The 22,994-nt window shown below is 38.7% G+C and overlaps 1 protein-coding gene across 7 annotated transcripts in view; it reads right to left on the reverse strand.

Moving 5' to 3' along the window:
- Positions 1 to 19,399: 19,399 nt before the first annotated feature.
- LOC110674718 overlaps positions 19,400 to 22,994 on the reverse strand; it is a 409,506-nt gene continuing 405,911 nt past the window's right edge. For all 7 annotated transcript variants that reach the window (XM_021838803.1, XM_021838795.1, XM_021838790.1 and 4 more), the window contains one exon: positions 19,400 to 20,557. In XM_021838803.1, coding sequence (XP_021694495.1) covers positions 19,444 to 20,557 — 1,114 coding nt within the window. In that variant the 3' untranslated portion in view covers positions 19,400 to 19,443. The remainder of the gene's footprint in view (positions 20,558 to 22,994) is intronic.

A 22,994-nucleotide genomic window follows, 5' to 3' on the forward strand; every position in this document is an offset into this window, starting at 1 on the left:
CAAGATTGTTCTACAAATGAGCTGAACAAGACATGTTTCCCCCAATTGAAAAGCCAATATTCCACTAAACAAATGTATATGTATAAAAGGATATTCAGAAGACGAACTAACGTTTTACTTGCGTCGCACTTCAGCTATTCCCATATGTTTAACATAAGCATGAATAAGAGCTGAATAAGTATCTTATAAAATCTTATATCTTATAAGAACAGTTGATCCAATAGAGGCCAAAATGACGATTAACAAACACATTGTTCAGCAATAAATAAGCCTTGTAAAAGCGATCACACTATAGCTAAATTTCATAAAATGGACAAAATATCCGAAATGCGTGTTGAGTTCCGAATTTCAAAGCTCATAAATTATGATTTCTTAAAACTTTTGAAATAGCTGTTCAGAAAATAAACATGGTCAGTCTTCAGAAATGCAGAATTATTGTGAAAAACAAAAATATACATTTAAGCTAAGTATTCCGAGTAGGAGCAAAGTACTGACAAACAAAGCGTAATATTGACTTGATTGACATAAGAGATAAAATATCTGAATACAAAATCAAAATTTTGTTCCTGGAACGAACTGGAAGCTCGCAGCTATTGGTAAAATCTTGCAGAATCTAAATATGACATGCCAATTTTGTCCTAGTAGTTTATTTTAGATATCATTTCCAGATATTTTATATCATATATCTATCAAGTTAATATCTCTTTTAGCTATCCATATTATATTTTCTATTGCTAAGCTTTTTTCGCCTGCTCGGGATGTTTTTCCGTACAAGATAAATGGAAATTTCTTTGACAGAATTGATTAAATAAATTTCTATAGCCAGCTACATTTGAAATGACATTTCTTCACAACTGAATAAATACTACGCTCTAAGAAAAATGATTTACTTGGCCATTTCTGAAAATAAAAATCGCATCAAGATATTCGAATATTTTTCTATTCAGGTGGGTTCTGAGGACTAACCCTTAAAATGATTCAAATATATTCATTTAGAGAACTTTTACTTCAATGCATATGTAATAGGTTTATGAAAAATACAAAAAAAAAATAATCAAACTATAATTTATAAAATTATTTAGGTTAATTAATCAGTTTTGAACAAACTAAAACTTATTATGAAATTAGATTAATCATTTCAGACTGTTTTAACTCTGTGTAAATAAACATCATTTTGACCAACATCGACATAAATTTTCTCACTGTGCGCTAAAAATAGCCGACTGAACTCAGCTTGGATCAGCACTAAACAGCAGCTGAATAAAATGCTTGTTCAGTTGTAGATTAGCGTACCATGTGTTGATTAGACGTTGTCGAATAGAAGCTCGAACATGGTCAATATTCAGCTATGAGAAGTTTATATTTTGCACTGGACGGTATAATCATCAATTCTAGGATGGCGCAGATGGCAAGGCATACCGCTGACGAGGGAAGCTTCCGGGGATGAATACGTGGCGAAAAGACGTATGGTTGCTAAGGGAAAAGTGACCTACGCGTCTGTCCTCCAAAGCGGAAAAGCTGGCACGAGCCAAGCCCCGCGATCAAGAGGACATGGCAACAAAGGAGAGGCCAACACCAATCCTAAGGCCAAGAAAGCCAAGAAAAAGGAGCCACCGGTTAACCGGAACCAGGCAGTGCATCCACAGGAACCACGGGCGCAAGGCAACAGCAACCCGTGGATACGAGTTGGAAATAAGAAAAAACAGAGGAAACCGAAAACGGAGCCCAAGGAGAGCGCTAAACCGAAAACAGCGAAACGTAGGAATTTAGGCGAAGCCCTCGTTATCAAAACGGAGGAAGCAAAATACGCCGAGGTTCTGAAGGCGATGCGAAGCACAGAGAAGCTATCGCCATTGGGCGCAGACGTGCGAAGCATAAGGCGAACTAGGATTGGTGAAATGATCCTAGTCTTAAAGAAGGACGCCAAGGAAAAGGGTGCAGTCTATAAGCAACTGGCACAAGAAGTACTTGGTGACGAGGTTGATGTAAGATCCCTTACTGCTGAAGCGACTCTCCAGTGTAAAAATCTGGATGAGGTCACCGATGCAGCGGAGGTCTCGGCTGCCCTCAAAGAGCAGTGTGACATCGACGTAGCCAGTAAGGCCATCCACCTTAGAAAGGGCCCGCAGGGCACCCAGGTGGCGGCAATCAGGCTGCCGGTCGCAGAGGCCAACAAAGCGAAGAACTTGGGCATACTCAAGGTAGGCTGGTCGGTTTGCCGGCTGAGCATACAACAGCCTCCTGAAGTTTGCTTCAAGTGTTTCGGGAAGGGCCATAAGTCGTGGAATTGCAATGGTCCCGACAGAAGTAAGATGTGCAGAAAATGCGGCGCTGAAGGCCATAGGGCAAGCGATTGTAAGCAAATCGCTAAGTGCCTAATATGTGTCGACAGAGCAGACAACGGACACTTAACGGGCGGACCCAAATGTCCGGGCACAAGCGGAGTATCAAAGCAGCCAAAACGGAAGTAACACAGTTAAATTTAAACCACTGTGATGCAGCCCAGCAGCTGCTTTGACAGTCAGTCTCGGAAACCAAGACTGACGTGGTGTTATTATCGGACCCATACCGCATACCAGCCAACAACGGGAACTGGGTGGCGGATAGGTCTCAACAGCTAGCAGCTATAGGGACGACAGGACGATACCCAATCCAAGAAGTAGTCTCTAGCTCAAATGACGGTTTTGCGATAGCAAAAATCAACGGCGTGTTCTATTGCAGTTGTTACGCGCCCGCAAGGTGGTCGATTGAGGAATTTTCCCACATGGTTGACAGGATGATGGCCGAACTAGCTAATCGGCAGCCAGTAGTGATAGCTGGCGACTTTAATGCATGGGCAGTGGAGTGGGGTAGCCGCTGCACCAATCAAAGAGGCCAGCTATTGTTGGAATCCCTGGCCGCATTAAATGTAGAGCTGGCAAATGTGGGTACAGTGAGCACCTTCCGCAGAAATGGTGCAGAATCGATCATCGACGTGACGTTTTGTAGTCCTAACCTTTTAGGTACCATGAACTGGCGCGTTGATGACGGTTATACTCATAGCGATCATCAATCGATCCGCTATAGTATAATACCAGGCGGGCAGAAGGCAGCGCGATGTAACTCCACCCAAGCCCGAGGATGGAAAACAGCGCGCTTCGACGGCGAAGTATTCACTGAAGCCCTGAGGCGCGAACGAAACACTCTGGACCTAAACGGTGAAGAGCTAGTTGCTATGATATCACGAGCGTGTGATGCTTCCATGCCGAGAAAAGCCCCTCCTAGAGAGAACAGGCCGCCAGTGTATTGGTGGTGCGAATCAATTGCAAATCTTCGAGCAATCTGCCTTCGGGCTAGACGAAGAATGCGACGCGCACGCACAGAAGCACAAAGAGAGGAACGCGGTGCAGCATTCAGAGAGGCAAAGTTGGCTCTCAAAAAGGAAATCAAGAGTCGAAAACGGGCATGCTTTGAAAGTCTATGCGAGAGTGCCAATTCTAGTCCATGGGGTGACGCCTATAGAGTGGTAATGGGTAAGACCAAAGGAGCCATAGCGCCCCAAGAGAAATCGCCCGAGTTGCTGCGATCGATAATCGATGTACTCTTCCCGCACCATCCCATAAGCCCATGGCCCCCAGCGCCGTATGCGGCAGATGAAGGAGAAGAAGTGGCGAGAGTGACAAACGAAGAGCTGGCAGAAGTCGTGAAATCATTCGCGTCAAACAAGGCACCGGGACCCGATGGTATCCCGAATGTTGCCTTAAAAGCGGCAGTGAACACGGATCCGGACATGTTCAGAACCACGATGCAACGCTGCATTGATCAAGGAATCTTCCCGGATGTATGGAAGCGACAGAAATTGGTGCTACTACCAAAGGCGGGGAAACCACCAGGTGACCCGTCGGCGTATAGACCTATCTGTCTACTAGATACGACGGGCAAGTTATTGGAGAGGTTGATTCTCAACAGACTAGTACCGTATACGGAGAGTGCGGACGGCCTGTCCAACAAACCGTTTGGATTCAGAAAAGGTAAATCTACTCTGGACGCCATCCAGTCGGTCGTTCAAACAGCTGAGGTGGCAATCGAGCATAAAAGGAGCGGCATCCGTTACTGCGCGGTTGTCACTCTGGATGTGAAGAATGCGTTCAACAGCGCAAGCTGGGAAGCAATAGCACACGCGCTTCACCGCCTCAAGGTACCGGTGCAGTTGTGTAAGCTTCTAGAAAGCTATTTTGATGGTAGGATTCTACTGTATGATACAGAGGAGGGGCAGAAAAGCGTTCGAATTACCGCGGGAGTACCTCAAGGTTCAATCCTGGGCCCGCTGTTATGGAATGCGATGTACGATGACGTACTGAGGCTGCCCCTTCCGACGGGTGTTAAGATTGTTGGCTTCGCCGACGATATCACCCTAGTGGTCTATGGTGAATCGATGGAGGAAGTAGAGTTGACAGCAGCGCACTCTATTTCCCTGGTTGAGGAATGGATGAAGTCTAGGAAACTAGGACTGGCCCGTCACAAGACTGAGGTGGTGGTGGTCAACAACCGCAAGTCCGAGCAACGGGCGCTTATCTCGGTAGGTGATTGCACCATAGAGTCCAAGCGATCCCTTAGGCATCTTGGGGTAATGATCGATGACAAGCTGAGCTTCGCTAGCCACGTTGAATATGCCTGTAAAAGGGCATCTACTGCTATAGCGGCGCTTTCGAGGATGATGTCTAACAGCTCTGCTGTAATTGCCAGCAAACGCAAGCTGCTGGCAAGCGTGGCGCTATCCATACTAAGGTATGGAGGACCAATCTGGTCAAAAGCGCTTAGAACGAACAGAAACCTAAAGCGGTTGGAAAGCACGTACAGGATAATGTGCTTAAGAGTAGCAAGTGCATACCGGACGGTATCTAAAGAGGCCGTGTGCATCATAGCCGGGATGACGCCCATCGGGCTCATCATCAAGGAAGATGTTCAATGCTTCAACCAAAGGGGTACCAGAGGAGTCCGCGACACGTGTAAAGAGGAAACGCTCAGAAGCTGGCAGCAGGAATGGGATAACTCCACTAAGGGCAGATGGACCCATCGACTAATACCAAATGTGTCAGATTGGTATGGTAGAAGCCATGGGGAAGTGAACTTCCACCTGACGCAGTTTTTGTCAGGACATGGTTGCTATAGACAGTACCTGCATAGGTTCGGGCACTCAGAATCTCCTGCGTGCCCCAATTGTGCTGGTGTAGAGGAAACAGCGGAGCATGTCGTGTTCGATTGCCCCCGTTTCATTGTTGTGAGAGGTCGCATGCTCACTACATACACTCCCCCGACAATATTATAGAGAGAATGTGTGCGGATGCCGAGTGCTGGAATGCAGTAACTACGGCTGTCACTCACATTATGTTAGAATTGCAGCGTCTATGGCGCGCCGACCAAGAGTTGGCTGCAGAGGATTAGCCCTGCCGAGGCTGGTCCCTTGTAACATTGTATAAGTCGGCTAGGAGAAGCAGTTTGCCTAGGCTACTTCTGCTACACGTGTTGTGCTATATGCACTGGTCCCTTCCCGAAGAAATATCGTAAGGTGGTTCCGGGGAGATGAGGGTCTGAGTCCAAGGGTCATGTCGATGCACTGTTCACCACTTGAGCAATTCTAAATGAATTGCTCATGCACAGTGCATAGGCTGGTTTTAGCGGGTCGTCGTTGGTGCGTCATCCCCGCATTCCCTGAGTTATCTTCTCAGGAGATCTGTTTGCAGATTTCCCCCTTGTAAAAAACAAAAAAAAAAAACCGCTGACGATTGGAAGGTCTCGAGTTCAAATCCAGTATACAAGCAATTTTTAAATAAGATTGTTATACTATCACAATAATAGTGCACACTACATTTATAAAGTGCCTAGAAAAATAGTTTTTTTGTTTTTATTAGTCTTTAATTATTTTTAGACCAGCCGTATAAAAGCTGAACTAAATGCTTGAAAAACGTTTTTAAAGCTGAAAAATAAAGTTGGTATTCAACGACATGCTTTAAAGTTTCTCCAAATTTGTGTGAACAATGCTTTAACAAAGGTTGGCCATGGAAATTATTAAAATGTTATAAAACATGATGCTGGTTAAAACTGCCATAATGGTGTTTGTTGAATGAGTGAATGTTAGTTGGGAATTTACTGTTACTGCATGAACCATGAACCTCAATATGTAATTCATTACTTTTTAATTGTGTTTTTGTTAAATCTTTATTTTTGCATTGTTACTTTGACATTTTTAATGTGTTTTTTTTTTTTATTATACTTGTAAGTGTTTCATTAATTAGTAGTCTGTACGATCTAGTAGGTCGAAGACGAAATAAATAAATAAAATAAATAAAAATTTTGCAAAGTCGCGATTTTTCTGGTCATTTTATTTCGGAAATGGTCACCCTAATAAAAAAAAATCCAAAAATACGTGTATTCTTATTTCGGATAAGGAACAAAATAGCAAATTTTCACGGAATTCGGTGACCCACTAGATCGGGTTTTCATGGAATGGCTGTATGAAGTACAGCCTTCCATTTAAAGAAGGGGAAATTTCAGTAGAAATTATTAGCAGCTGCAAGCAAACACAGCCATTCTTCAAAGAACTGCATATGATTAAAAGGTAAGATTAACTTTTAAATTATCGCCTGAGATGATTCATCTCGTTTGATGCGAATGATTATTTGTCAAGTAAAATAGCCCATGTTCTGAAAATGGGATATTTTAATTTTGAAAACAAGCAGTTTTTACATTATCAATTATATTTTGAGAGAAAAAACTAAAACATCTGTTCATGTTTTACGGAACACACACTACTAACGTTGAGGTAGTGATCGACAATAGCTTCAAGATGATGTGCTTAACTGTCAGATGCGTCCCAATTCATTCATACTTTTTTTTTTTTTTTTTTTTTTTTTTTTTTTTTTTTTTTTTTTTTTTTTTTTTTTTTAGTACCCTCCGCTGACCCCCACACCAAAAAGCTCAAGTTGAGCCCCCTGGTAGTGGACTCCATAACAAAACACAAACAAACAACACAGGGTGAGGAGGACAGCTACAAAACAAAAACAAAAAAAAAAACATTGATGAGATCCCAGTGGAAATCTATTTTCCTTTTAAGGGACTCGTTATTATTTTATATAAACTATACAAACATATTCTGGCAACTTTCCAATTTAACAAATAAATTTAACAGATAAGCTACTTATACATTTTAACATTTTAAGTTTGTTTAAAATTTTATAATGAAAGGATCGAGTGATTGAAACGGTTTATATAAATTCTGTGACTTTACTTTTCAGGTATAACTTGAGTTTGGCTTTGAAACTTATTTTATTTTGATTGCATTGTAAATTGTTGGGCAGAGAATTGAAAACTTGAGGTCCTTTTACAGATATTCTATTTTGACCAAGTGTTGTATGTGCTCTAATACGCATAAGATGATTAGCTTGCCTGGTGCTGCGTGTACTATTTGATACTGGAAGATTGAGATTATGATGTTTATTATTGTTAAATTTAATATCATGAATAAGTGTACAAATTTGGAGTTCCAGTAATCCACGGATTGGGAGTATGTTATGAGATCTATCCGAGTAGAGGTTTATGGTAGGAAATAGATGTGGAAGTCCATAAATAATTTTCAAGCACCTGTTCTGTATAACTTGAAGCTTTCTTAGTCTTGACTTGCAGGCGTTTCCCCAGGCAACAACAACGTACTGGAATAAAGAATGAACACATGCATAGTAGAAATTAAGCAAAGCTTTCCTACTTACAAAATTGCTGACTTTACGCATAGCCCCGCATAGCACAGACGCCTTGTGTTCAACATAATTTATATGGCTGTTCCAAGTAAAAGTGGAATCGAAAACAACACCTAGGTATTTGAATTCGTTTACCTTCTCAATTATAAGTTGTTCGAATTTAGGATCAGAATGAGGTTCAACTCTTTTTCTGGCAGCATGAAATATTAAATACTTGGTTTTCGCGAAGTTCAAAGATAATAAATTGTTGGAGAAGTAGTCTACTAATAACTTCAGGTCGTGTTCAATATCAGACACAACTGAATTTGCATTGTTACTGGGATAAAAAATTGCTGTGTCATCCGCAAACAGCCTTGGGACGCCTATCAAGGGAATAGAGCCAAGATCATTAACGTAAATCAAGAACAGTAAGGGACCTATATTGCTACCCTGAGGAACGCCGATATCTGTTGTTTTCAATTCACTTTTAGAATTCCCAATAGCTACATACTGTTTTCTATTTGACAAATAACTTTCGATAATGCGTTTTGCAATCCCTCTAATGCCATACCGTTCTAATTTGTCCAACAGAATGTGGTGATCCAAAGTATCGAAAGCCTTTTGTATATCTAAAAATAGGCCGCCTACTAACCTTTTAGCCTCTATGTTACTTATAACAAAATCCACGAGCTCGACAATAGCCGTGCTAGTGTTGCAACCACGTCTGAATCCATATTGCAAGTTATACAGTATATTGTTGTTTTCGAAAAAAGAAACCATTCTGGAAACAAGCAGTTTTTCTAAAACTTTGGTAAATACCGATAGCGTTGCTATCGGACGATAATTGCATGGTATTGCGGTATCACCTGCTTTGAAAACTGGGGAAATTTTCGCAATTTTCAGGCAATCTGGATAGTGCCCAGTGGTAACAATCAAATTAAAAATATCCGATAATATTTTTGCAAATTGTGTAGGGTTACTTTTAAGGAGTTTTACCGAAATACCATCGTATCCGCAACTTTTCTTTGAGTCCAACGCATCGATTATGGTAATCACTTCATTTACTGTAGAAGGGCGTAGGAATATAGAGTTTCTTATACTCACAATATTAGTGCATGGATCAGTACGAGAACTATTAGGGATTTTATTCGCGAGTTCATGTCCTATCCTAGTAAAATATTTATTAAAAATTTCACACGTTTCTTTATCATCTTTAGTTTTGACTCCTTCACTAATCAAGCAAATAGACGTATTTTCCCGAGTTCTTCCAAATATAGTGTTGATGTTTTTCCAAAACTTCGAGTGGCACGTTGATTTAAGTAAATTTTCATAATATTGTCTCTTACTGAATCGTTTTGCTTTGTCTAATTTTTTACTAACATGATCAAGCATTTCTTTTAAACCACTATCATTAGGATTATCTCTAACTTTTTTTAGATAATTATTTTTCATTTTTATGAGGGCCCACACATCGTACGATAACCAGGGACATGTTTTGTTCTTAACGTTTATTTCCTTTGTAACAGTTTTTGTACAGTTTGTCAGTATGGAACTGTATTTAGACATGATGATAGATAATGTTTGCTCTGTGTCTGTTATCCTGTTTATACCGTTAATGAAGTTATTGAAATCGTGTTGAAGCTTTGCATGATTTGTTATTTGTTTCGTAACAGTCATTGTGTTTCTATAGTTTTTAAGCTTAATCGATGAAAGTATGGGAAAATGATCACTTATATCGGCGAATATCGTATCGTTGCGAATTTTGTTGGTGTCCTCTATTCTACCAACAAAATGATCGAGTATGTTTTTACTTGCTTGTCTTGTTATGATAGTGTTTGTACAAATGAAGCCGTAGGATTCCAATAACCTCTTGTATTTTGTTACAACATTATTTGATATAAGATTTATTGGTATGTTTAAATCACCAGCTATGAAACACGATCGACTTTTATTAGTGTTGTGCAACCAAATTTCTAAATTATCATGAAAGCGATGAAAATCATAGTTGGGAGGTCTGTAAATGCCATGGTAATCAATGCAACAGTTTTGATGATAAACTTCAAAATAAATATGATGCAATCCATCGGAGAATTCATTAAGTATAACTCGATATTTTATTTCTTGTTTCAAATAAACCGCTAATCCGCCACTCGAATTTGGTCTGCAAGAATGTATTGCTGTATATCCCGGTATACGGTAGAGTGAAGTATTTTCAATTTTTAGCCAAGTCTCACTCATAACAATTATATCAACAGCCACATTTATATTGTCCAAACATTGCAAAATATTATCGAATTTATTCAAATCGTTCAACCCTCTAACGTTCCACTGGAAAACACGTAAACTTCTTTCATTACTATCATTGTAGCTATTGTTGAATTCTTCAACAGAGCCGTGGAAATAGTTTTCAAGAGCATTAGCCATTTTTAAATATATATATATATAAACAAAAACAAACTTATAGAACCAAACAAAAACGTAAATGAATAGCAACCAAGATACTAATATTAACACTTAAATATTACCTACTACACGAATTAATTTTGGACTGACATGTATCGAAATTAACACGAAGTAAATGTTCGAGATCTGCCTTACATTTAATGGCAAATGGCTTAGACCTATCGTCTTTTCTTGTAAGAATTACTCCTCCTTTTCCTATCCATACATATTTAATGCCTAGCTTGGACTGTTCCTCGCGTATTTTTTTGAAAAACGACGTTGCGAGAGGAGTTAATTCATCACGTATTGTAATATTCATTGCTTTACCTTTTCGGGATAACGAAGAGTTAGTTATTTTCAATAGATTTTTATTTACAAGCACTCGATTTTTAATTGCGGTATTTTTGAACACAACTCGGATAGGTCTCACCACGTTGCAATCTGTGACACTGGAACCCATTCGCGATGCAGAAGTAATTGCATCTGATGGTATGTCAACTTTCATCACATCATTGATTAAATTCGAAACAACATCACTCGTTTTTTCATACTGTTTTTGTGGCACACCATAGATAACCGCATTGTTTACTATATTTAACCTGTTGACTTGTTCATATTCATCATCTAATTTCTGCACTACATTTTTAAGTGAAAGTTGGTTATTTTTCATGCTTTGCAATTCCTTTCTTAATTGCTCGTTTTCTAACTTCAAAGTTTTAAATTCTTCCAAAATAAAATCAAATTTTGAAGCCAAAAATTCTTGGGATTTCTCAACAGCAGAGGTTACAGATCTGACAGACTCTTTCATAGTTTGTGTTTCAGTTAAAATAGCAGTTTTTAACTCTGCACCAAGCAAGCTTATCGGTTTGTTGTTTGAATTTAGCGTTGTTGCTATGCGATTATAGTTTTCGATGCATTTAGCAGAGCAGAGATAATCGTCATGCATTGAATTGTTGATGTTTGGAGGTTTATCACAGCATTTTGAATGAGAGGCGGAGAAACAATACTTACATATAAACATTTTATTTTGATCGTTTTCAATTCTCTTGCACACAACACATGTATATTTTTTGTTGACCATGTCGCTTTTACCCAAAAGTATATACCACAGAGTAGTGAGCTACAGTTTGAGTGGAACACTACACAGAATTAGTAAACAAATTACTAACACAACTGAACACGAACGTTACTGAGTATGAAAAGTTATCGAATCAAAAATAGTTCTAATAACGATTATTAATTTATCAATTAGCTTCTGAGGATCGTCGCCCTGGTGACAAAGCTGGTACTTCAATTTATTGATGCTTGTTGTACCTACCCGAGTCCCACGCTGTTATTCACTACTCCTTGATCGCCTATCCCGCTTAACTTTTTCTGCCACACAATTAAATCCGACTCTCTATTGAGCCAGAGCCCCTCTAAAGGTGAAAACCAATAGCGGCTCTACCCGGAGTAGTCAGAACCGCTTCAGTGTATTGACGACGTACTAGAGCAGTAAAGCTGTTCTGTCGTGCAATCAAATCTGACTGCAAATTGAGCCAGAGCCCTCTAAATGTATACCAACTACTTGGTAATAGCAGTATACAATAGCGGCCCTACCCTGAGCAGCCAAAACCACCTCAGCGTATTGTTGACGTACTAGAGCCAACTAAGACAAAGCTAAATCAATTTTCGTTTTCACTACACGGAACCAACGAATAGCAAGCACAGCACAGCAGCAACAACAGCAACAGCAGAATCAACAGTTTTGGCCACTACCACTACTCTACTAAACACAGAGTCTTGCTTTTTGTTCAAGACTTGCTATTTAAAACATGTTTTTTAATACTATTTAATCGCCAGTACTAACAAATCTCGATAACATTCCAAAACTATTGCACTTTGGGCATACATAAGACGTACGATCACAATTAAAATCAAAACGTTTCACAACGAATTAAGTTAAAACTTCTAGACACTTAATGAACCGTTTCAACCACTATCAAGTGTTGCCAGACTTTCAACTTCTTGTGGAGTAACTACCATGATGGCCCTTCAATTTTTAGGTCATGCCTCTTAATCAGGGATTGAATCCAGAGAAAATTGAGAGAATCTCTCACGTATCGCTCTCTGTAACTATCATAACATGCTGCACATTATGAAAGACTGTTTATCGTATACTGCTACAAGTTTGATCAGATTGGGGGGATATTAGTGCATGATAAAACCCCTCTAAACATGCTCCAAGCCTGGGGGACACTGTTGTTATTGGAAGTTCGTGGATTGTTTATCGTGCCAGTAAAGAAAAACACCTATCCCCAACGGTAAACAAGCGAGAAAAATGGATTTTATCATCGCTCTCTCGTTGGGGCTCTCGCTCGCTGCTTCCATTTATCAGACTTGTTACACCTTGCGATACAATGACGATCGGCCTGGGGGACACTGTTGTTATTGGAAGTTCGTGGATTGTTTATCGTGCCAGTAAAGAAAAACACCTATCCCCAACGGTAAACAAGCGAGAAAAATGGATTTTATCATCGCTCTCTCGTTGGGGCTCTCGCTCGCTGCTTCCATTTATCAGACTTGTTACACCTTGCGATACAATGACGATCGTGGACCGCAACAGATGGGATGTTTTTCTTTGCTTGCTTTGATCGTGCTTCATTCTCAAATGAGAGCGAATTCTGCAACGCCTGCTCTTAATACAGTAAACTGAGCTGAGCTTATTTTTTTAAACAAACCTTCTTTCAACAACAGACCTGCCAATAGAAGTTGTCATCAATTTTCCTCCAACTATAATATCTCGGCTCTCGATTTTTGGTTCAAATCATACATAAGAAAACCATTCATTTTAAGCGATAATTAAACTTCTGTTATACTAATAAATCTGGGAAACTCTTTTGGATAAAGCTTTTGGGGAAGCAGTACATTCGGGGAAACAGTTCATTCGGGAAAATGGTTTCCGGGAAAAAATCCTTCACGGAAAAATCATTCGGGGAAATGGTTTTCGGGGAAATGTCGGACAATCGTAATATAGGGGAACCTGGTCCAATTCGGACCCTGTTCTGTCTCAATACTGGCGCAACTGTAAAGATCGTGTGTACTGTTTTTGTATCCACCGTCTGGCTTGGATCTAACACAATAAATTTGACACCTTTCAGTTAATTAGTTTGATTTTTATATTAGTTTGTTGTTTTGAAGTGCTCTAGTGTGCTGTCGATTAACAGTATTTCCAAGATGATAATAAATCTTCGAGCTGTTTAGTAGAATACCTATAAGTAGATGAAAAAACCGAATTTAGTACTATACCATTTAATTCCACTAGAGTTTGTATCCTTTGACAGATACGCGTATTTCGACCTCAACTGTAAGGCCGTCTTCAGTGTCGTGTACTAGACTCGAGTCGAGTCTCGACACGAATTCAGACTAAAATACCTAAATTTTCACATATTTTTATCGCTAGCAAAAAAACGATGCAAATGTTCATTTTACCTGCACTATGTGGGTAAAATGAACAGCTGTTGGTAGTAAACTGAACATCATGCAGAAAACGTGAGCAAAACGAATATTTTTGAAAAGTTTTGAAAAATATCCCAAAATATAACCATTAGAGATTGTAACCAATTTAAAAAGAAATTAAAAATATCAGAATTGACATCATATCATAACGATATTCACCTCACTGAAAATCCGCAAGACCTCCGAGGGAGAAGTTACGCCACACGCTATGTCTGAACCAGACGATTATAAAAATCGAATGTACATCGGATTTTTCCTCGCCAAAGATCAATATTTGGTCTATATTTTCATACTCGGAAGGTTTTAAAATATTCTATCGGTGAATTTTTTTTCCCAGACATTTGTATGGGCGAAAATGCGTCGAAAAGTTGATTTCCATGGGATTTAGTATGAAAAATGGATAAAAAGTGGAAAAAATCAAAATTTCACCGATGGAGTATTTTAAAGCTTTCCGATTATGAAAATTTAACCCAAATACTAAACTATGACGAGAAAAAATCCGATGTACATTCGATTTTTTTAATCGTCTTGTTCAGACATAGCGTGCGCCAGTTCTAATTTTCAAACGTGATTTTCTAAATTCTTAGTTTCTGTTGATATTTTCATATCAATTGACCTCCGTATCAACCAGAACACACCGATTTATGCTCTAAATCGTCCGTGCATGATAAAAATTCATTGAAATTTGATTTTTCTCGGTAAAAGGCACGGTGTTCATTTTACCATCCCTGTTCATTTTACCAATAAACCAGCTACTTGAAAAGCATCTGCAGCCTATTTTGGATACAGCTCGCCTAAAATAGTTTGACAATACGATACAAAAAACGTTTACTAGTGCTGAGAACAATACAGCCAACTTTCCCTTACTCGCTATAATATATTTTGTGCTTGAAAATTTGAAGTTTGGCTTCTTTTTATAATTACCAGGGATGGGAATGGTAATAGTAGTAGGCTTGAATTTCGCGAAAATCACGTGGCTCTCTCACTACAGTAGTTTTAAATCGTGAATCTCATCAAGTAGCCTATGTTGGGTACATGAATTTCTCTAAATTAGTAGTGCCATTGTAGGCTGTAGGGTAGATGTACCAATAGTGGAGGTATTAAGCACGATTGAACTTCATTTAACCGCCTAAATTCATGAAGCGCAATTAATGTACATGTTAATGTTGTAACGGAAAGTAACGAGCATTGACTTAACGAGAAAAATGATTTCATCGCAGTAATCCACGGCATGTCAGTGAAAAATAATACCTCCACTATTGGTACACTGTTCCTTTAGTTGCGGTATATTTTTAATTTGTGTTCCTATAGTTGCGGTATCCGTTGTTTTCTTATGGGATCCTCCACTATAGGAACACTTTACCGCAACTATTGGTACAAGTAAGAAAAGTTTTGACAATTATAGTGATATTTCATCAGTTTTAAAGCAATTTGAACGGTGTTTTCAGCTATTCCGTGTATCAACAACCTAATACGTCGATTGGCAGTGTCGGTTCTGTGAAAAGTGTAATAAAATTAGTGAAAACGGTACTACCGCAACTATAGGAACACCCACAACTAAGGGAACGCTTACCCTAAATGCGGGAAATGCAACGGGAAATAGAACATATTTCTACAGTAGTTTTGGGTTGCCCTTAGCAACGAGTGTTTTGCTATTTTCAAGGCATTTTGCCTACGGGGCTCTGTACTGTTTTGATTTTGTATGCGATTTTGACGTTTACTGGCCATGTTGTTCATTAATTTCGTGAAGGAGTAAAAGAGAGGGACAGATTATTGTTCAGAGCCCCAAAGCAGCGATAGCAGTGAGTTTCACTGGCTTTGCTGACAGTGATTTGTTACGCTTGTCTACTGTAGTGTGAATCTCATAACTTTTCCCAACCCTGATAATTACTTCAATATCGCGTACTTTGACCCTAAAATGTAAGTCGATACTTCTCCAACTTGATGCCCGACACTCTTGCTATCTTTTTTCAGTTTCCCGTACAAGTTCACTTTTTTAACCCGATATTTTCATACAATGTTTTAACGTGTTGAAATTTTACTATATTCAAAGCTAAAATGGCATTTTTGAATGTATTTTGTCATAATATCAAACAGCTCCAAAATAAAACAAAAATATGTTTTCTTTATCTCTATATCTTCCATACACGATTGTTTGTTCAAAACCGAGTTAGGGAGACTTGACTGCATTTAATGTTGAGCCAGTTTCGGATTTCAATTTTTTTTAAGAAATTCACATTTTACTTGAGCTAGTTCTGACTCGAATTAAATTGATTTTTTTCACGCATTATTTTTCAAGCTTGAGCTAACAGAAGAAGTTCAATAAGCTTAGACACCAAACAAATTGGAGTTATATTGTAAAATTACCACAGCAAAAACGATATAACAAAGGTTGGTCCGAATTAGAACATGGGAGGTCCGAATTGGAACAGGGTTGGTCCAATTCGGACCTTCTGGAGAATTTTGTTCAAACATGTCTAGTCATGTCCTGGTAGGAGATATCACAAAACTCTCTGAGAGAAAAGCGTGCGCGCTGAATCAGGCTTTCACGCATACCGTCAAACGGGGCTTCTTTTGACATTATTTCCACATTCTTTAACTTTGAGGATTTGTAACTCTTAGAATTATGGATAGATGTTGATAATTTTTGCCTATATTTAAGTTGTATATGTACGTAACAAATGTGCAAAATATGAGGCAAATCCATCAAGAAATAACAAAAATGCTTGAATAGCGAAAAAAGTGTGTCCTTCAAGACTAAAAAGGGGCTACTTTGGACATTTTCACAATTTGCTAATGAAATGATTTTTCCTTATAACTTTCAAACTGATTCAATAAATTGTCGTCCACTGTGATGTTATGGAACGTTTTTCATTGATAAGCTTAATGTAGAAAATTGCAAAGCTAGAATCAATTACACATATATAACAAATTTCAACGAAACATGCCATTCACTATTCTCAGTTTGCAGTATGAAACTTACATTTTTAACTTCCTCTACTATCAGTTACGAATGCCCGATTTTCAAGTTGACATAAACGAACGACGTAACTACTAGGTACTGCGATGATAAATGAGTTATGTACAAAAACTTTTTTTTCTATTCTTACCGTTATATGAACGATATGTTGAAGGATCACATTAATACCGGTAACTAATTCAATACCAGTAAAGGCTGATACAAATATTAAATTTCTTTTATGTCCGAGACCACTTGGAAGGCACGAGGGGGGGGATAATAATAAATAAGGAACAAAAAAATAAAAATGAAAATAAAGTTATTTTTTTGAATTTTGATTTTTAATGATAGTTGTTAAACTGTTTTTAATCGTCTTCTGGTTCATTATTTTACTTGTTTTTTACTTTGTAAATTGAAAAAACCTAACTGATGTCAAAAATATGATGAATCTTTTTTTTCTCCCCTTCAAAATTTTCGGATTTTCGAAGGGGGGGGGGGTGACATAAAAGAAAATTAATATTTGTATCAGCCTAAGTAATTTTCATTAAAAACGCCATCTATGAAGTAAAGTTTTGCAAGATCGTAAAGAAGTAAGTTTGCTTTTGTAATATGCTTTTAGCTTCTTAGCAGTTTAGAGCTCGCTTAAGAGTAGTTTAATTTAGGCATTTAAAGTATGCAACTGTTCTGTACTACAAATTCATGTAAATATGACGAAAAATAGATTTTTAGAGATTATGTTGTGAATTTGCCATTGGTACGTATTGCAATATATGTGTTTTATGTCTATTCACTTTTACAAACATTTTTTTTATTTTTTTAAGTTGTAAAATACACAAACCAAAACATTATAACAAAATAAAAGTCGCAAAAATAAGACCTTTGATCAATTATTTTAATAAAACAACAATTTTAAGCAAAACAAATCACAAGATTTTCATGAAACATGACGATTCGATAGTTTTGTGATGCTACCAATAAGTTTCCAAGACATGGGTTAAATTCAAACAATGTTTGTATATCCAATGTTTTATACCTTGTGAATATTTGTTCGGGCTTTTTTGAAATGTTTTCTTGTTTATCCTGTTATTGTTGATGTTGTTCCAAGAAAAAAATCATGCCTAGTGGTAGAGCATATATTGGTTAATAAAAGTGCTGAAGACACAAAATTGCTTTGATTAATATTTACGCTACTAATAAATACAAAAGGTGAGTGTCCAAAGTAGCCCCCTGAATCAAAAGTAGCCCCGTCCGACGGTATATAAAACTTTTCATGCCGTTCATCATGCCGAAAAGATATGGCCAAAAAACTGTTACTAGGTCCAAGTTGGACCATGTTCCCCAACTTATTCCAAATGAGCTTACTCACGACTAACATTTATCAGCTCTTCTAAATAAGTTTTAGGCAAGTAGTAAAAGGCTTTCTTTCGATCTATTGCACAGCAAAGACATGACTTCGCGCACACATGTTACTTTATTTCACAATATTTTTTAATCAGTTTGATTACACTGCCCCCATTGGGCTGATCAATGTTGTATTAAATACCTAAACATACGCTTGATTAAAAAAACGTGGTATGTATATTGTCACTGTTGCTGGGTGGAAGATTAGTCTGTTCTTCTATTGCTGTTTTTCACAGAAGTTATGCAAGAAATTAAAGGTGATATTCTAAAATACCGTCAAACGGGGTGACTTGCAACACTTTTCAACTTCAATCAACCAAAACCATGATCTAAACGTAATCTAAAAATCTAAATTCCTTGTAGAACTTTGAATGGCCGGGTCGCCTACAGAATGAGATGATAGAAAATTGAACCGAATTATTTTGTCATATCAAAAGTCATCAAAATGGTGAAATTTTTTAAACGTCCTTGTGCGGGGTGACTTGCAACACTCAATGCTAATTTAGTTTTTTCCAACAAAATGTTGATATTTTTTATTAGTCACACTTGTGAAGTATTGTTATTCATGTATTTAAAGCATTCGAACCAGTACAAGAGCATTTAGAATACATTTTTGTAAGAAAATAATTGAGCTATTTTTGTATGGGAAAAAAGGTGTTAAATCATCAAGGTCCAATATCTTAACTGAACAATATTTTTAACGAGTGTCTGTACTTGATTGATGAATTATTACTCTTTTGATTATAAAGTAGACCTAACACAAAAGTTTTTAACTTTTATAAAACTCTAAATTGCTTAGAAATAAAGTGTTGCAAGTCACCCCGCATAGGTACATGTATATAAAAATTATTTTTATTAAAAAGTTGTTGCTACAATTTCGTAAAATAAAGTTCGTCATATTATCACTTATTAGTTATAGAAACAACATGTAGAGTATTACTTTTGTACAATAAATCTATCTCATGTTTTCAGGTCACGATTTTGAACCTCCATCAAGTATCAGTTTTCAAGACATTTAAAAGAATTATGTTTATTGTATGAACATATTCATAATAACTGCTTTAATCGTGGCCCCTCCTTGAATTGTGAGTCACACGTATTGAAGCACCGATTTGAAACAAATTTTCTATTGAAAATTGTGTTTTATAGTGAAATTTTGTTGTAAATTACAATGTGTTGCAAGTCACCCCGCCGTTGCAAGTCACCCCGTTTGACGGTATGCAATTTTCGAACTCCTCCACTCCCGACACGAGACTTGAGAGACGATCTTTTAGGCATGCGTTTTATAGTTAAAAAAAGTTATTACAACAGTTTCGTAAATTCTGGCACAATTGGAAAATCTTGTTTTTACGTGTGTTGTGTGATTCGTCTTTTTTTTCGTTAAAAATGTGATTTAAAACCCATGTTATCCCCATGCATTCCCTGCAAACCTTATGAGTTTCCCCGAAGTTCAATAACGACTCCACCGCCGCCATTCGTTCCGTTGCTATGGCCGTTGCGGAATTCCTGATACTTGAGGGCGGCCGGTTGATCCGCTCGGTACCGGCTGCTGCTGGTCGTGCGGACTTCGCTGGTCTCGATCGTTTGCATACCCCATCCGTCCTTGGTGGGGACCGTTTTCTTGCTGAAGTTCCGGATGGTGTTCGTAACGCCTGGGCGGTTCGGGTCTTCCGACTTCTGCGTAATGCGGTAGCTTTCATTATGGTCTTCGGTGCTGGAGCTTCCGCGGCGCACGATTCCGGCCGTGTCCTTGTTGATGGTGATGGGCGATCGAGATCCGAGTGACGATTCCTGCTCCCGGCTGATGTACGTGTTGAGGTACTCCCGCGAGGGACTTCCAGCGTGACCGTTGTGATGGGCGTCGTGGCCATTATTGGTGGTTCCGTGCAGGGTCCGGTAAAGTTCCGGGGCTCGGTTCTGGAGGTTTTTGAGGAAGACGTTCTTCTTGTTGGTGGAGTACTCGTTGTAGTACTCGGTTCGCGACTGAACTCGTTCGTCTTCGTGGAGCGGACTCTGGGTGAGATCCCGGGTGCTTCTGCTGATCAGATTAACGATGGAGGGGCTCTTCAGCTGCATGGATTCGTTCTGGTGACGGGAAGGGGTGTGCTGGAGGTCGTCCAGATGGGAGTTGGACCGGTAGAAGGAGTTGTAGTTGTTTTTCGTGATCTTCTCCAGATAGATTGGACTAGGATCGTTGGTTCCGTTGAGGCCGTGGACGTTGAAGGATTTGCTCCGGTTGAGTGCCTTGTAGGTTCGAGCGGGTTTGACTGGGCCGGTATTGGCCGGGGGTGACTGGGGACTGACGGTGTTGACGATCGATACGTTGATGGTGGACGAGTGGAGGGGTTTGGCTTTCTGCTTCTGCTCGTAGAGCTTCCGGGGCAGGGTTTGAGAACTGCTCTGGTAGTGGTTGGACGACTGCTGCATGTAGGAGGAAGAGTTTGTGTGATGGTCGTGATGGCCGTTGCTGGATGGAAGCCGGTTGGTACTCTTACTGAAGCGGCCCAGGGTTGTGGCCGTTGGAGGTGGCGGTTGACTGTAGCTTCTGGAAGTAGATAGAGGAGTAAAGGTGGACGAGTTATTTTTAGTTGCAAAATCAACTAGAAACAAATGAGCTACCATGCGTCTCCACTGATCTAATGGGCTGTTACGGATAATGCATGGAGAACACGTGATACAGGTATGTTCCGTTTTTATCAACACGATCGGCAATTTTCAGTTGATAAAAACGGAACCGTGCCAAAAACGGAATAATTTTCTTAGACAAAATATTTTACAAATTTGAAAACAAAATTGCAGTTTTGTCAGGACAATACACATTTTCATCATTTAAACGCGCAGTATTGATGTTTAAGAGCTGTGAGGAGCATTTAGATTGTTCATTGTTATAGGTTCCTAATGAAAATTGATTGCAGACTCCTATCAATCAATATGATTTTGTAATGAATCATCAATAGTTTTAGCAAAGACAAATTAAAGACCTCCATGTCCCTTGCAGTTGCCCAACATTTTATGGCTCATAAGGTAATCTAGAATGCCGTGAAAAGTGTACTGCGATCTGTCAAACTTGGGTACCTTTTGTATGACCGAGGGATGAAATGCAGTACTAGAAGTGGTACCCAATCTGAGCCCGAGTGTGACGGACCTGGTTTTAGTTTTCTTGGTTAGAATTTCAATAAATGTAATATATAATTTTAAAATGATAATCACATAAATGTCCTATGTATCATGTGCATCGTATTTGTAAAAATAACTACAAGGAAGTGAGTCAAGCTGATCTTTGTTATTTTTGCGATTCACGGCAGTATACATAATTTGAACCACTTTTTTAACAGCTGGCGAACTTTGTGTTAAATAAATTGTATAACATTTTTAAACGTGACGAAATCATGACCGTACATTTCTAGGCATTCTGGAATCATTTTTACGAATATTTTAGCTTGACAGCAGCCTAGCTGCTTGTTGATTTCCAGTTCGCATCCCTTAGTTAAATACTGCTGGTCCCGTCAAACTTCGTTTTGCCATCAAGTAGGCTGCTGAAAAATGGCATGCAATCTTCCATACAAAACGACAGATTAGTTTTCAGTTGTTTTTCCAGTTAATCCAGAGAATTTTCCAAATCGTTTCCTTCACTCAAACACGTCGGAACACTTGACCAATGCGACAGTGAAATAATCATGTAAGTCTATTAGTCCGTTCTTGACCCCTTTCGTGACATACAAAAACCACAGACAAACAGATGTAACAGCTAGAACAATTATCAATTCAAAACATAGTCACGTGACCATTTACGCCCAATAAGGCAATCCATGAGACAGCTGCGATCAGCTGGTTTTTTTGTTTACCATGAGATTTTGACGTTTCGCGGTCGGAGTGACCGCTCTGATAACACTCTTAAGTTTTGTTTACCCTTCCGTTTCGGTTGCATGCACACTTTTAGCTGTCAGTCCTATCTCGGAAAATCCTCTTGGATAGCCTTATGCTAAAAATACTTCATTTGGCCAACCGCGAACTAAGTGGTGGTAGTGGGCAAACGTCAATCTCGAACAAAAGTGATACGAGCGCCACTAGTGGCTCGTCGGTCAACTACCAAATATTAGAATTGGGCACTGTTTTGCTGTGCGATAAAAATAATTAGAGTGTTATCTCTGTTTGTCTGTGCAAAAACCATTCCATTTTCTATTAATAAGTTTATCAAAGGCACAAAAGAGTAAAAACTCTAGACAAGCATCACCAAATTAGAACTTTTTGGTAAGAAACTCTTTTGTAAAGTTTCATGAATAAGCGTATGGCTGTTGGTATAAGGCTCTTAAGTAACCTTTAAGTCTTCATGTGGGGAAGGGGTTCATGTCTGCTTAAAGATCAAGATCCCAGTAAGTTTGGGATGGTAACATGCATGACGTGGGATATCGACTTTAAGAAATAGAAGATAATGTCTAAAATATGACGGGGACGACAGTCTCATCAAAAATAAAATAAACTCGATCATGTCTCTTGCCGTTTCCCAAACATTCTTGAGCTCATTCTCAAGTGCATCCTTTATAAAAAATCTATGGCATCGTCCATTAACCACGTAAGGGATTATGGGGGAGAGGAAGGGGTTTGAGATATCTTACATGCCATACACATTATTTTTTATTATTTTCATTAATATTTTCAGACAAAAAAATATACCATAGGGGGAGAAGGTTCGAAAAACCATCAAAATTGTTTTACGTAATTGAAGGACAGTCCCTATGTCTGTCAAATTCTCATACACAATTCTTTGAAGCCATGTTAAATAAGAAAAAGTAGAGGTCTCTGTAACTCTCTTAGGTACGTATTCAACAAATCATAAATTCAAGTTGTTGCTATGACGTAGCCAGAGCAACTCTCGATTGATGAAGGATGGGTTAATCTTGTCCAACAGACCATGCTAAGTTTGAAAACTCCAATTGATTAGTGGATAAGAAGGAGTCAAACCTTATTGAATCGTATATGAC

Source organism: Aedes aegypti, chromosome 1 (assembly GCF_002204515.2).
Source record: "Aedes aegypti strain LVP_AGWG chromosome 1, AaegL5.0 Primary Assembly, whole genome shotgun sequence".
NCBI classification, from domain to species: Eukaryota; Metazoa; Arthropoda; class Insecta; order Diptera; family Culicidae; genus Aedes; species Aedes aegypti.